The 14,693-nt window shown below is 62.0% G+C and overlaps 1 protein-coding gene and 2 pseudogenes across 5 annotated transcripts; 1 reads left to right on the top strand and 2 right to left on the bottom strand.

Annotated features, from left to right (window-relative positions):
• Positions 1-3,025: 3,025 nt before the first annotated feature.
• LOC108542332 (uncharacterized) lies at positions 3,026-5,500 on the bottom strand (annotated as a pseudogene). Its single transcript, XR_001889242.1, has one exon. The product of XR_001889242.1 is annotated as an uncharacterized LOC108542332 (transcript).
• Positions 3,026-10,391, bottom strand: MAFK (MAF bZIP transcription factor K). 3 transcript variants are annotated; one of them, XR_001889658.1, is made up of 4 exons: positions 7,574-10,391; positions 6,798-6,993; positions 4,762-6,086; positions 3,026-3,756 (listed from the first exon to the last, which is right to left on the bottom strand). XR_001889658.1 is itself a non-coding variant. In XM_017894336.1 (3 exons), the coding sequence occupies exons 2-3, from the start codon at positions 6,831-6,833 to the stop codon at positions 5,652-5,654; spliced, it is 471 nt and encodes a 156-aa protein (XP_017749825.1). In that variant the 5' UTR covers positions 6,834-6,993; positions 7,574-10,391; the 3' UTR covers positions 3,026-5,651. The 3 variants fall into 3 exon arrangements, 2 of the variants coding, with proteins under 2 accessions (XP_017749825.1, XP_017749832.1); XM_017894336.1 differs by having other exon boundaries at positions 3,026-6,086; XM_017894343.1 differs by having other exon boundaries at positions 3,026-6,086; positions 6,798-6,877.
• A 1,067-nt stretch (positions 10,392-11,458) lies between these two features.
• On the top strand, positions 11,459-13,893 carry LOC108543725 (protein capicua homolog; annotated as a pseudogene). Its single transcript, XR_001889653.1, has one exon. The product of XR_001889653.1 is annotated as a protein capicua homolog (transcript).
• The last annotated feature ends 800 nt before the right edge of the window (positions 13,894-14,693 follow it).

Below are 14,693 nucleotides of genomic sequence, written 5' to 3'. Positions count from 1 at the left end.
GAGTACCTGGGGGGGCACTCCCGGGGGGCACAGAGGGGGCTCCCGCCTGGGCACCTGCCTCCTCCCCTTCTCTTCTTCCTCCACGTGCCAGGTGGGGCCCTGGGTTTGAGGAGCCGAGCTTCAGACACGTGTCCTGCCCTCAGGAAGCTGGAGGTGCCCGAGAGGCCTTGGAAATCCCGGTGGCGAGAACAGCCGCCGCCCAGGAACTAAGGGGGCTTCTGGAAGGACACACAGCTGGCCCAGGGCGAGGGGTGTCACTGCAGGGCACCCCCCAGGCCCAGGGCCCCTCAGAGGACAGTGCAGTTACCTGGCCTGCAGGTGGCAGTCAGTTCTGTGTGTCTGGGGCCCGCAGCACAGGTTGGGTGGGGGCTGGGGCAGGGGCAGCAGAAGTGGGCAAGGCCTGGGGGGCTCAGGCACTGGGCATGGAGAGCAGACAGGAAGGCCCAGTGGGCACCACCCGGGGACCGCGGCTCCCACCTGTGCTGCCCCCACCCATGGCCACGGCCACCGGGAACAGCAGGACCTGGAGTCTCCGAGAGACTCAGCAAGGTGGGCATGGACCAGTGGGGTCCAGGTAACAGAGGGCCGGCTCCCAGCCTCTTGCTTCCTGGGCTGGGGACATGGGGATCCAAGGTCAGTGGGTCTGCAGGGCCCAGCCGGGCTGCCTGATAGGCCGAGCTCCTCCCTGCATGGCTGCAAAGACGCCCACCTGCCTTATTGGACCCCCACAGGGAGAGACCCACCAGGCAGCCCCCTGTCAGCAGGTGAGGGCGTGGTGCTCCCCGGGGACCTGTTGCCGAGGGGCAGTTTCTGGAGGCTGGGGGCACTGGCCAGACGGTAGGCTTGCTCTGCCCTTGCCCTGGGGAAGGCCACCCCATTAGAGATCGAGTTGCTGAAATCTGTGTTGGGAGGGTGCGTGGCCGAGGGCTCCCCTTCTGGAGACCCAGACACCATGTGGGCTCCGGGCAGCAGAGGCTGAGGTGTTGGGGGCTGAGCTCCTATGTCAGCAGCCCCTCAGGCCTGCGCTTTAGGACAGGGGAGAAGTCAGTTTCCACCAAATGCCCACTCAGACCAGCCAAGGACTGTGCCAGGAAACTGACACGATCAGCGCTCATACCAGCTGGGACGGCGACCGAGCCCAGAGAGATGGAGCAAGTTGCCTGGGGTCACAGAGCAGGGACTTGGACACCAGGAGCCGGCTCCACGGAGCCCCTCTTTCCCCCCTGCCTCCTGAGCCTCACAGACGCCTCTGCCTGTGGGTGAGGCTGGGGTCACAGAGCAGGGACTCGGACACCAGGAGCCGACTCCACGGAGGCCCTCTCTCCCCGCTGCCTCCTGAGCCTCACAGACGCCTCTGCCCGCGGGTGAGGCTGCTCTGCTTCTTTCCAACATGACTCGAAGTAAAGCCCTGAGGGCTCAGCCCGCTTTGCGTGGATGGAAGGCAGCATGGGGCGGTCCAGGCCGGGGCTCAACCTGCCTCGACAGGGAGCGTGGGCTCATGAGACAGGGAAGGACAGAGATCAGCGTGGTTCCAGTGTCACCATCGCTGCAGAAAAAGGGGTTTCCCGGTGACAGGCCCGGACAGAGGAGCGGGCCTTGAGGCAGGCAGGAGCTGCGTGTCTTGGCCCAGTGCCCCCGCCAACCTCTCTAACCTCTCCTGCCTCAGTGTCCTTGTCTGGGAGATGGTCCAGCTGAAAATCCCCAGCATCCACAAGAAAGGGTGGAAGCCCTGGTGGCCCTGGCCTGGCCCGGGTGCAGGCTGGGCAGGGCGGCTCTCCTTTCACAGCTTCCCTGTCTGTCCATGGCCTCCAGGAGCCCCACACGGGGCTGGGGCTCTGTGCCCCCAACTCACACCCACCAGCTCCTCCAGGAGGAGCAGGCTGGGCCCAGAGCCACAGGGTGGGCCACAGGGGAGGTCTGACTTAGCTGGGGAAAGTGCCATCCCTGCCATTGCTAGTGACAAGCTCAGGCTGCCGCACCCCCAGAACAGATTCAACCCTCACTGCAGCACGCGCCAGCTGCTGCAGTCACCTCCACGCCCACCTCACAGGAAGCAAGGCTGGGAAGGAGGGAACTGGCCCCAGGCCATACAGATGCTGAGAGGTGGGATTATGATCATGTGTAGTGGCTCATGCCTGTAATTCCAGCACTTGGGGAGGCCAAGGCGAGTGGATTGCTTGAGCCCAGGAGCCCGAGACCAGCCTGGGCAACATGGTAAAACACCCTCTCTCCAAAAAAAATACAAAAGTTAGCTGGGCGTGGTGGTGCGTGCTGGCAGTCCCAGCTGCTCAGGAGGCTGAGATGGGAGGATTGGTTGAGCCTGGGAGGTCGAGGCTGCAGTGAGCTGTGATCATGCCCTTGCACTCCAGCCTGGGTGACAGAGCAAGATCCTATCTCGAAAAAATCCAGCTGGGATTTCACCCTGGGTGGTCCAGCACTGAACGGCGTTCACACCTCGGTCAGCTCAGTCCCAAAAATGGGGCCGGGTGGGCCAGGGCTGCTCTCCCAGAAGGCCAGGCGGAGCAGGGACGGCATGTGGGCAGGCCCTTGGCTTTTTGGAGGAGTCTACAGGCTTCCAGCCACTGTGCAGGGGCGCTTTACTCTCTGCTCCCAGGCAGACCCTGTCTTGCTCACGGCTTCCTGCAGGCTCCTCTTGAGAGTCCAGCAAAGCTGGGTGAGGGATCTCCTGGGAAAGGGGGACGCTGACAGCCATGGTGCTCTCTGCTCCTTCCACTGGGAGAGGCTACGTCGACAGGGGGCTGTGGGTGGGGCAGATGGCGACACTCAGGACTGCGGCCTGACCCTCGGGAGACTGAGCCCGGGACGTGGCCACCTGACCAGCACCTCCCCCGCGGCTGTCCCAGCATCACGGTCATGGGCCGGCAGTCTAGGAAAGCCACTTACACATGGTGCCCGGATCCTGACCCTGGTGAGGGACAGGCGGGGTCCCCTGGGATGGGGGAGTGTGTGTGGTTCTTGGCCCAAAAAAGCCCCAGCCGAAAGCACCAACTGCACAACGAAAGGGTCTGAAACCAGAAAATTCTTTATTGCAAAGGTACAAAAGCAGTCACAGCAGCAGGACGCACGGCAATAAATTAGGTGGTGGCCGCAGGGACGGGGCAGGGCGGCGGCGGCCAGACACGGGCCCACATGTGATCTGTTCTCAATAATTTATATCATGATAAAAAGCAGCACAAAAATAAATATTGAAATAGAACTGCCAAGTAGCACAGAGGCCAGGGTGAGGCGGTGTGGGGGTGTGGGGGGCAGGGGTCCCCACGCCCTGGAAACGCAAAGACCTGGATCTCTTTGGGAAGCCGGAGGCACAGAGACAGAAAACAAACCCACGCGGCAAAGAGGCCTTCGTCTTTTTTTAAATAAAAAAATCCATATATTAAATCATGACAATGAAATTTCAACGATCCGAAAGGAAAAGCAGAACGCGCCATGCTTCCCTGGCCCGGCTCTGGGCGGTGACAGCGGCTCCGTCCACCCTGGGGGCCGGGGAGTCCCCTCTCCAGCAAAGCACCACAGACCGAGGGCAGGTGGTCGCCCACGGCCCACAAGACGTGGACACCAAGAACCCCAAGATGGGACAGAACCGGCCACCCGCTGTGGCCTGTCCTGTGGGGGCCCAGCGGCCTGGTGCAGTCCGTGGTGAGGGGGACGGTGGGCAGCCTGGGCCTCCGGTTTGCTCCCAACTCCCACCTGTGCCCGTGCCCCCAAGCTCTGCTCTGATAGATTTACAGTATCAAACTGGAAAAGAAAGATTGTTACGAAAAATCTGTAGATAAACTGTGAATATAATTTTATATCTCTATATAGTTTCTGTTTCTCTCTTTAAATATCCCCCTGGTCCTTATGACATCCAATATGGATTACCTACCACGGCCACGGGGGCAACGGCTGTTTGGGAACACGCAGGCCTTTGCTCCACAGGGACCCAGTGGTCCTGGCGGGCCTGCAGCTCCCCACTCACTTCTAACAGTAGACACAGAACCAAGTCGCCGCCCCGGGGCTGTCTGTCCTCCGCCCTCCCAGCGTGGCTGGCATCGGCCTGGGCTCTGCAGCCGGTGGGGGTGTTACTGGGTGGGCAGGGGCAGCCGAGAGGGAGCTGGGGCCCCAGGCACCACCTTGCATGTCCTAGGTGGCAGCCCCCGGCCAGCGGCTCACATTCCGCCAACTCCCCCAGGCAGGTGCTCTGCGACCCCCGCTGCAGATACCCCAGTCACAGCAGGGACCCTCAAGGTGGCACTCCAGGAAAAGGAAGCCCAAGGTGGAGTGCCAAGCCCACCAGTGCCTTGGTGCTCGGGAAAGGAGGAACAGGGGAAGGCTCCGGGTGAGGACTGAGTGCCAAGGCCACAACTGCAGCCCGTGGCTGTGCTCCTGGGGGTGTGCACGTGGGAGCCACCTCCACGAGGCTCTCCTGGCCTGGTGCCTGCCGCCTCCCCGCCCACCACGCCCTCCAGAGTACCAGCCTCACTCCTGAGCTCTTGTATAAGCCAGCTGCATCCTGGTCCTGCCCCTCAAGCCTTTCCACCAGCTCTCATACACGGCTCCCGCCTCCTCCCGCCACCCAGTGCAACATCCTCTCCCTCCCACCTCCACGTCCACATCTACCAACGTCCCCCAGGCTGCACCCCCTCTCCCTAGACTGCAGCGGCCCTTCCCCTCTAGGCCCCCAAAAGACCTCCTCGTTTCCCCTGCACTGACCACAGCTGGCGAGAAGCAGCTCCAGGACACAGCCTGAGTCCTGCTCACCATCAAATGATGGGATGCTCCTGTCCGTGTCCGCTGAGGTCCAGGATGGCCTGCGGGGTTGGTGTCTCAGGGGCCGGCTCCCGTGGGTGGGGCTTCTGTGCTGTGCTGCACGACCTCCTCGGGTCAGCAGAGCACAGGGGAGACCTCATGACATATGAGCCACTCTCTCAGCCACGCATGCCCACAGGCCCACCCCCGGTGAACACCTGCCCCCTCAGCCCTGGTGCTGCGATGGCAGGCGGGCCTGCACACACACACGTGCACACACACAGACACCACCCCACGCAAGCGGCCTCCCACACCATGCCCACTTGCACAAGCCCCTGCTAAGGCAGACGTGGGTCACGGGCAACTGCAACAGGACAGCTGGAAGGACGGAGCTGCCGACGCACCATCCATGCTCCTCCCCGGGGTCTGCGGAGTCGGTCAGGGCAGCGAGGGGCTCCCGCACCAGCTGGGAGGACACAACAGGACAGGTGTCGAAGGCTGCTCCCAGCTGGAGTGGAAAACAAGCCCCACGCTGACCTGACCACAGGGGCCTGACTCCTGGGGCCGTGTCTTCTGGCAGCCCCCGCAGGGGAAGGCGGAACTTCCCGAGGGCCTTTCCGTTATACGTCCCGACTCCCACGGGTGCAAGATGCCAATTCCCACACACAGACGCATCCTGCGGGGAGCAGGGGGTGGGCGTGAGTGTGTGTGTGGACCGGCATGCAGCTCTGCGCCCACAGAAGCCCACTCTTCACCCTGCACCACAGTCTCATCCTGGTGTGAGTTGCTTGCGCCCGAGGGGCCTGCGCTTGGACTCAGATGTCGAGAGTCTGCATCCCAGTGACAGGTACGAGGGGCGCGCCCCCGCCCGCCTGCCCGCCGCTCCCCGCCCCCAGCCGGCACTAGGATGCGGCCGAGAAGGGCACGGAGGTGGAGGAGAGCTCAGCGGACTTGACGATGGTGATGACGCTGGTGGTGGCCACCTTGGAGGGCGCCACGGGTCCCCGGGCCACGGTGCGCGCGAAGGTCTGCAGCGCCTCGTACTTGGAGCGCAGGGCGTCCAGCTCCAGCCGCATGCTGCTGTTCTCGCGCGCCAGCTTCTCCACCTCCTGCTGCAGCTCCACGCGCTGCCGTTCCAGCTCCTCCTTCTGCGTCACCCGCTTGATGCGGCAGCTGGCCGCGTAGCCGCGGTTCTTGAGCGTGCGCCGACGCTGCTTCAGGCGGGTGACCTCCTCCTTGGTGAGACCCCGCAGGTGCTGGTTCAGCTCCCGCACCGACATGGACACCAGCTCATCATCGCTGAGCACCGGAGCGTTCTCGCCCGCCTCCTTCTTGACCTGGGGGGGCCACAGCACGGGGTCAGCAGCAGGAGGATGTGGGGTATCTGCCTGGGACCAGCACGGGGGTGGACAGGGACCCAGCGGTGCCCCTGCATGCCCGTGCTCTCTCAGGGCTGGCCTTTGCCGTCCGCACCAGGGACCGCAGGACACCAGCAGGACGCCATGCACGCAGGCAGCCCACGTGACGGCTGTGGCCCCACAGGACCCTTTCTGAACAGAAGAAGCCAGCAGTGACATTGGTCACTCCTGGTTATCGACAGCCTCAGAGCCCACGAGGACCTGGAGCACATGGGTCCTGCTGCTGGGACTGAGCCAGCCCACAGGCATGCCCCATGGCAGAGGCAGCAAGCGCCAGGCACAGGTGGGCCCAGGCCCTAGGAGCTGGAGCATCCCATTCACCAGAGGCCACTCTGCCCACGCCTGGAGTCAGGGGATGAGCTCATGCAGTAGCGCCCGGCGGACACACAGCCCAGGCAGACAGACCCTGCCACACCGTGAGCCTGGGAGTCATCTCCTAGAACCACAGTCCCTGATCCTGGCCCCATCTCTCCTGTGAACATGCCCCGGCCACAGCAGCCCCCTCCTCCTGCCAACAGGGAGGCCTCCATCACAGGCTCAGGACGGCCCTGGGAAAGCAGGGGCTATTGGGCTGGGGGTGCCTTTCCCACACCTGTGCTTGAGACGGGGCCTGCCTGGAGCCAGCCTTACCTTTAATGTCTTGTTCGGTTTGGGATTAGTCGTCATAACCTGGGCACAGTCACCAGGACAGAGCTCCCTGGAACTCGTAGCTGGAAAACACGGGCAAGTAGAGAAGCCGGCGCAGGTCAGGGCCAGCAGCGCCGGAAGGGACGGCCACCTCCCATGCAGGGACGTTCCTCAGCCTGGGGTGGATGGTCACAGCACCCTGAAAACAAGATGGGGCACTGTCCCAGCCCAGCCCGTCCTGGGGGGCTTCCCAAGGGGTGGGGCATCCTGGCCCGGCCTCTGCCTCTGCCCTAGGGTCCAGGGGGAGGTCTAGCTGCACCTCACACTCTAGCACAGTCCACAGAGCAGCTGGGACCCCCCACCCCAGGGCCTGGCAGCCAGGTGCAGCCCCCTGCTGCCCTGAAGACCTGGGCTGCAGCTGCCGGCGCTGTAGGGTGACCAGCAGGCACCAGCAGCGGCTGCTTCCTGTTCTGACTCTCCCTGAGGTCAGAGAAGACGTCTGCACCTGCACAGCACAAGGTGCTCCGTCCCAAGGACCAAACCGATTGGTAGCGAAACCGCCCTCCCACAAGGCAGCTGTGTTGGCCCCGAGGAGTGTGGGGCCCCGCTGGACAGCGACCCTACCCTTGCAAAGGCTCCGGTGCTCTGGACCCAGCCTGGATCCCCGAGAGGGGGCCTCTGGGGAGCCCCTGCCATCACCAGCTTCCCCCATGGTGGGCCTGGGTGGAGCCCCAGCCGCCCTCCCACCCCGCCCTCCCCACAGGCCACGGGACACCTACCACAGCCCGGGCCGCTGCAGCTGTGACATCACCACCTCCAACTCAGCTACCCCTGAGTGAGGACCCTGCAGCCCAAGGGGGTGTGGGGTTCCTGAGGGGCGGCAGGTCCGGGGGCCGCAGTCAGAGACCAGGGAGGTGGGGGAGCCGCCGCCCTGCCGAGCGTTCGACCGTCTGGCGGGAGTCGTCCCCGCCGCCGCCCCCGCCGTCCTCACGTCTGCATTGTGTCACACATTCTAATCATTCATGAAAAACCCAGCCAAAGCATCCCCGGCATGAGCCCTCCGATAGTTGCCATGGCGACCTTGGGACCGAGCCAGCCCCCACGGTCGTCATGGAAACCGAGAAGCCCAAACGCGATCCTGACTTCAGGTCAGTCTGCGCAGACATCACGAGACCGGCAGGCAGTCAACAAACCCATTTGTACCCGGCGGCCGGGACGGGCGGGCGGAAGGCGCCGGGAAGCTCGCGGGACCGGTCCACAGCACCCACTCCCATACCCCAAATACCAGACACGGGTTCCCGCAGGAACGTCAGAGCAGCACACGGCGATGGGGGTGTCCTTGGTCAGCACCTCCACTGGACATGGGCACCACGGGGCAGGTGACCCCATCCCGCCCTCCCTGCCGGCCCAGGACCCTCCCCACACCCTGGGCCAGGGAGCCCTCGGCCCAAATCCCTCCACCCTCCAGCCCTGCCTCCGAGGGGGGCACCCTCCCACAACCCACCCACCCCCACAACCAGAGGGCCACACAGGTGAGACAGGGTCCTGCGCCAGGCTGCCGGGTCCGCTGCCCCTGCCAAGGCCGGCTGCTCTCAGGGTGCTAATGTAGACGGCACAGGATGGCACCAGCCGGTCCCAGGGAAGGCCAGGTGGGTTCCAGGCTCCTCTGCACCCCGCCCTGGGGCGAGGGTGACAGTGGAGACGCCGGGGCCCAGCTGCCTCCGCCACCATGGGGACCTGCAAATGCCGGCGGCTGGAAGCACCATGAGAAACTTTTCCATGTCAGAGGGAGGGGCCGCGGGCACTGCTTCCAGCTCCACCGTGAGCACGTCAGTGCACAGGCCGGCCACGACATAGCTATGCGGTGAGTCACCAGATGTTTACAGAGCCGCGCGCGCATTCCCATACACCCGGGCCTCCCACCTAGCAAGGACCCACTCCCCGGCCCCCAGGCCCACTGCCCACCATGGCAGCACAGCTGGGTGGAAAAGGAAGGTCTGGGGGACAGGGCTGTCTGGCCAGAGCCACGGTGACGTGGTGACGTGCGGGGTGCCAGGAGCAGAGTTCAGCGTGGGGATCTTTCCACTAAAAAGATGCCTCCTGTGATGCCCTGTGATGTCATGGAGGCGTACGGTAGCCGGGGGCGACCCCAGGAGGGGCAGCTGACTAATTCCACAAGGTCAAGGTCGCCAGGGCTGCTGGAGCACGCCTGTGCCCATCTCAAAACTCCAGTCCTTCCAGGGACACCTGCACTGGGGCCCTCCGAGGAACCAGAGACCTGGGGGAAGCTGGGGTCCCGGGCGGCCCCCACGCTGTGCTCACAAGGGTGCCCCCTACTTCCTTGGGCAGGTCACGACTCTGCTCTGCCAAGGAAGCCTGGACCATCCACGTGCCCCCCGAGAGGCGAAACAGCAGCCCAGCCAAGTGGCAAAGCTTCTCTCAGGTACCCAGCATGGGATGGGATGGTGCTGGCACCTACCTCTCCCCACCATGCACAAAATAAATCCAAGCAGCATTAACCTAAAGTCGCTCTAAACATCAGAGGCAAGAAGGATGACAGCTTGCTTTTGGAAGGAGATTCAGAGAAGAGTTTTGTATGTGCAAAAAAAGTTTGTAAAGCAACTGATCTAAAAATGACAACTGCCCTAAACGGGGTTCTGTGAACTGTCCGACCTCACATGGCCTCGAGGGCCACCCCAGAGCACACTTAGAAATGGCTCCCTCCCCAGGACCAGAGACGCAGCCTTAGGGTGTCAGCCGGGGGGAGAGCGTGCCTGGGGTCCCAGAGACGCCCGTGACGCCGGCTTCCCGCTACCCCAGACCCAAGGCAGGGGCTACCGCATCAGCACCTGGTCAGCACTGCAGCCAAGCTCCCCTCCAGCAGCCCCCCAGGAACGACGCCCTCACATTCTGTCTCACACCCACCAGCTAACAAAATGCCAGCATCGCCACGCACAAGCACCTGGCGCCCCTGAGCTCCTCCAAGTTTCGGTGGAGTCGCCAGAGAAGTGCAGTGTTCCGCGCCACAGCGGGGGGCCTGGGTGGCCGGGTCTGGTCTGAGTTTCCACTGTGAGGCCCCAACCGCCGACCTAGGTAAGGCTGCAGCGTTCACACCCCACTGTCCCTGGAGTAGCGCCGGGCAGCAAAGTTTTCTGGCACCACCTGTAACTTGGAACAGCTGTTAGGTGACCGGTTTTCTGATGGAAGAGGTAGCGTTTCCAACCCAAGGCCAGACACCTCAACGTGACACACAACTAAACAAGGCTTAGTGGGAGAATCATTTCCTCTCAAGGAAAAGGAACCACCAGCAGCCTCAGATGGAGGCAACTCCTGCGGCTGCAGCTGGGGATAAGTGACGAAGCCGGGACGCCGGGCGCCCCCTTCCAGGATCCAGACCGAGGGCCTGGGCTCCATAAAGTGCAGGGCAGGGCAGCTCCGCCCAGGGAGGCACCTTGCAGAGGGTGAGGATCCAGAGCCCCGGGCTCCCGGTGGCAGGGCAGGCAGGCCGGGGTCAGCCGCCCAGAACTGTGCTTTCGGGAGCAGCTGAGCCCCAGGCAGCGACCTCAGCTTCTGGAGGATCATGTTTCCCCTTTTAATTTTCATTTCAGAGACAAGGTCCCACTATATCACTCAGGCTGGAGTGCAGTGGTGCCATCCTGGCTGACTGCAGGCCTCCTAAGCTCAAGCGACCCTCCTGCCTCAGCTTCCCGAGCAGCTGGACTACAGGTGGGCACCACCACACCCAGAGAATTTTAAGCTTTTTTTTTTTTTTCTTGTTGAGACGGAGTCTCGCTCTGTCGCCCAGGCTGGAGTGCAGTGGCCGGATCTCAGCTCACTGCAAGCTCCGCCTCCCGGGTTCACGCCATTCTCCTGCCTCAGCCTCCCGAGTAGCTGGGACTATAGGCGCCCGCCACCTCGCCCGGCTAGTTTTTTTTTTTTTTTGTATTTTTTAGTAGAGACGGGGTTTCACCTTGTTAGCCAGGATGGTCTCGATCTCCTGATCTCGTGATCCGCCTGTCTTGGCCTCCCAAAGTGCTGGGATTACAGGCTTGAGCCACCGTGCCTGGCCTTTTAAACTTTTTTGTAGAGACGGGGGTCTCACCCTGTTGCCCAGGCTGGTCTCGAGCTCCTGGACTCAAGGGATCCTCCTGCCTCAGTCTCCCAAAGTGCTGGGATTACAGGCATGAGCCACCATGCCCAGCCATTTTTAACTTTTGAAGTCCCAGCCAATACTCACTGGTCACCTATGGGTCTGGCCCTGCTCAGTGGGGGGTTGGCAGCCCTGGCATCTCTTGCTATGCTGGCACAAGCTGAGAAGGACCTGCTTTGGGGTCCAAGAGGGAACAGTTTCTCTATAAAGTTGGGACTGGGCACGGTGGCTCTTGCCTGTAATCTCAACACCTTCGGAGGCCGAATGCTTGAGCCCAGTAGCTTTAGACCAGCCTGGACAACATAGCAAGACCCCATCTCTAAAAAAAAAAAACCATAATTTTTAAATAGCCAGGTGTGATGGCACACGCCTATGGTCCCCACTACTCGGGAGGCTGAGGTGGGAGGATTGCTTGAGCCGCGAAGTCGAGATTGCAGTGAGCTGTGATCACACCACTGCACTCCACAGCCTGAGTGACAGAGCAAGACCCTGTCTCTTAAAAAAAAAAAAAAAAAAAAAGAGAGAGAGAGAGTACAAAAGTGAGTTGAACAGCTGATGGCTGGATGACCCCTCTGAACAGTCCTGGCTGTGGATGCCCGTGGAGAAACGGGGATTTCAGCTTCAGGGCTCTGATTCTTCCCAGATGAGAGGACACATCAGGGCCGCTGCTCGCTCTCCGAGGCCAGCATGGGGGCCCTGGATGGGTCACTTGTTCTTTCCCAAGGGGTGAATGACAACGCAGACTCCACGCCCCACCCCCTCGGCCACCCAGCCAGTCTGACCGAGACGGAGTGGCCTTTCCACTTCTATTCTCCACGGGTCTCTGAGGATGTGGGATGCGGGAGAGGGAGGAGGGGTAGGGGGAAGACCAGGAACGGAGGATGGGAGTTCTGTGCGAGACTCGGGTTTAGAGATCCAGCAGCACAGCAGCAAGCGCCCTCCCGCCCTCCCTCACCAGTGACTCCCACGACAGGTGCAATCCACAAAACCAGAGGCTGCGCAGGGTGTACCTGCCTCTCCCAGGAGCCTTTCTGCCAGAGACCCCAAGCCAGGCACCCTCCACAGTGGGCCACAAGGGTAGGTGGGGCCACTGTGGCACTGGTACCCAGTGGGCACCTGTCAAACAGGTGTCAACCGACTAATTGCAGCCCGGCTGGTCCCAGAGACCAGCCAGACACCCTTCCTACTGAGGATGAGGGCCCCCACTGTCCGGCTGTTCCTGACACGGGAAATGCGGAAGGCACCCCACTTGGCACCCCCCAGCCCAGCCCGCACCAGCCGGCAGCCTGGCCCTGGCTGGCTGCCCTCCAGCAAGCCACGACTGTCAGCCTGGCTTGGAGGACGTCTGGTCACCTTGCATTTGCAGCCTGAGGAAGCTGTGTCATTCCACTACATCCAGAGGTGACTCAGGCAGCTGCAGCAGCAGAGCAAACTGCAGAACACACCACACCCCCTCCAGTCCCTGCCCTGGCTCCCACCACGCCATCCTCCTGTCCTTGGATTCCAGCTCCCCGTCAGCATCCTGTTCTCCCCGGCCACCCTGGGGCTTTAATCCGCTCCCAGCCTCCAAGTCCAACCAGGGGCATTCCGGGGGGCCCAGATGCCCCCCAGCCCCCAACCGCATCACTCATCGGAGTTGCCCCCACCTCTCTCTCTTTTCCTCGTCCACGCTCCAACCAGGCTTGATCCCAGCCCTCAAGTATCTCCCGCCCGAACCCACAGCATCTGCCCAGGCTCTGGCCTCCAGCTTCTCCTGTGTGGACCACAGCTTTGCCAAATGGGATGCCCTCACCCTGATCCTGGTGCCCTCCACGCAGCCCCACAGGCAGTCAAAAGTCTTGGGGTTCCTCCCAAACCCCGACCCCCTCACCCCAACGCCGTTTCAGGTTTCTGATCACCCCCATCTGCAGAGAGCAGGTGGCCCCTGTCCCCTCAAGCCCTGCTTCTTCCAGAAACAGTCCCTACTGCCCTCCTCCTCGTGTAGGCAAGCACCCTCTACCAAGGCCTGGTTCTAGATCCTTCTGGGGACAGGGGGCCTCCCCGTGGTGTGGTGAGCTCCTTGCAAGCAGGGAGCATGTCTTCCCTACACCCCACACAAGCCCCCCGCTGTACACGATGAACCGGCCTCGCACATGAGGGCAGGGAGAGGGCAGTCTCCACCCCAATACCTTCCCCAGGACGCCCGACGCGCAGTGCGCGGAAGCAGGCAGGTTCTACACCAGACCCCACCAGCCCTCAGGACAGGCCTGGGTTTCCTCATCTACAGCGGCCGGTCGGGGCGGGGCGTGTGACTGCTCAGGTTCATTTGTACCTGCTCTAAAACTCTATGATTTTAAGACGACACTCCCAGTTTCCTGAAACTGTAGGAAAGCGGAAACATGACGAGTCTGTGACTTATAAAAAGCAAAAATAAATAGCGGGGAAAGGCATCTTCCATTCGCGGAGAGCAGGGAGGGTGGGGACGGAGCGGTGAGTCACTGTTTACTGTTGAGAGGCAGCCACACGGAGCCTTCTCCCAGCTGGCTAGATTTCCATTTCCCGTGTGGACTGGACCCGAAACCCAGAAAGTCCACTCCAGAAACCTTTAGACTCAGAAACAGCTGGGACAGGAACAGGCACAACTTCTTCTCAGTCTGGGTGGCAAACAGCTTTGCCGGAGACTGTAAACAAACGCAGCCATCGCAGAGCCCCGTGGGTGAAAGCGCACGCCTTGTAGACAGCGGAGTGGCCCGGAAGACGATCTCACTTAACAGCGGCCTCCCGGGTGCACACAAAGGCTGGCGCCCCGACAGCCCCAACCCTTGGTAAACGCTGGCTCCCGGGTTTACCAGCACCTGGGGAATCAATGCTGCAGGGAACCAGCCCCTCAAAGCCCTGGCTCAGTTCAAGGATAAAAGGCAGGAGAAGCCTGGTTTGTTTTTCTGCTTTAGTAAATGTCTTATTTTGGAATAATGAGAGGTCTAGTTTTAAAAAGCAGACTCCCTCTCCCAAGGTCAAACTCAGACATTCCTACTGGGTTACCTAAGAAGGGGAGATGTTCTCATAAATGGCACTGGACGCCCAAATAGGGTATAGGTGTGTCCCAGACACCTGCACAGCCCACCTATGTTCTCCAGACCCCGCCTACAGCTCTTTCAATACTCCACGTCCCTGAAGACACTGGGCTTGGAGAAGCTGCACAGGGCACCCCACTCCGTGTTGGAGACCCCCTGACAACAACACACTGTGACAGTGAAACCTCAGTGCCAGTAGAGACCTGGCAGCCCACCCTGGAGAATCAGAGGGGTGGGAAGGGCAGTGCTGGAGCCGAATCACAGAGATATCCCCTAGCCCACGGTGTCCGGCGGTGGGGGCGGGTTTTGAGTCCCAGGATCTTCCCAAGGCCAGGCACCTGGCCAGAGAGTGGCTGGCTGCCTGTGGGTCACCTGGTGAATGAATGGTGAGTGGATCTGGTTTTTGCCTCAGCTACAAGAGCCGCTTAAGAAGCAAGAAACAGCATGCTCAGGGACGCGGGACACGGGGAGAGGGACACGGGAGGCCCCGCGAACATGGACACACACTAGTGAGGGTGAGAATGCAGCACAGGGCCACTGCTGTGCCCCAGGGGGACCCAGGTCAAGGGCCAAGGCCAGGCGGGGTCCTGGCTTTCTGGGTTTCTCCGCGGCGCCTCGTCCCACCACCCCAGGATCTTGAGGCTGTGCAAACACAGACACATAGACACAGACACACACACACACAGTCACACACAC

This window comes from Rhinopithecus bieti, unplaced genomic scaffold (assembly GCF_001698545.2).
Source record: "Rhinopithecus bieti isolate Rb0 unplaced genomic scaffold, ASM169854v2 scaffold_1017, whole genome shotgun sequence".
NCBI classification, from domain to species: Eukaryota; Metazoa; Chordata; class Mammalia; order Primates; family Cercopithecidae; genus Rhinopithecus; species Rhinopithecus bieti.
The sequence above is the reverse complement of the archived record's forward strand: the minus strand, read 5'-3'. Positions and strand labels throughout refer to the sequence as shown.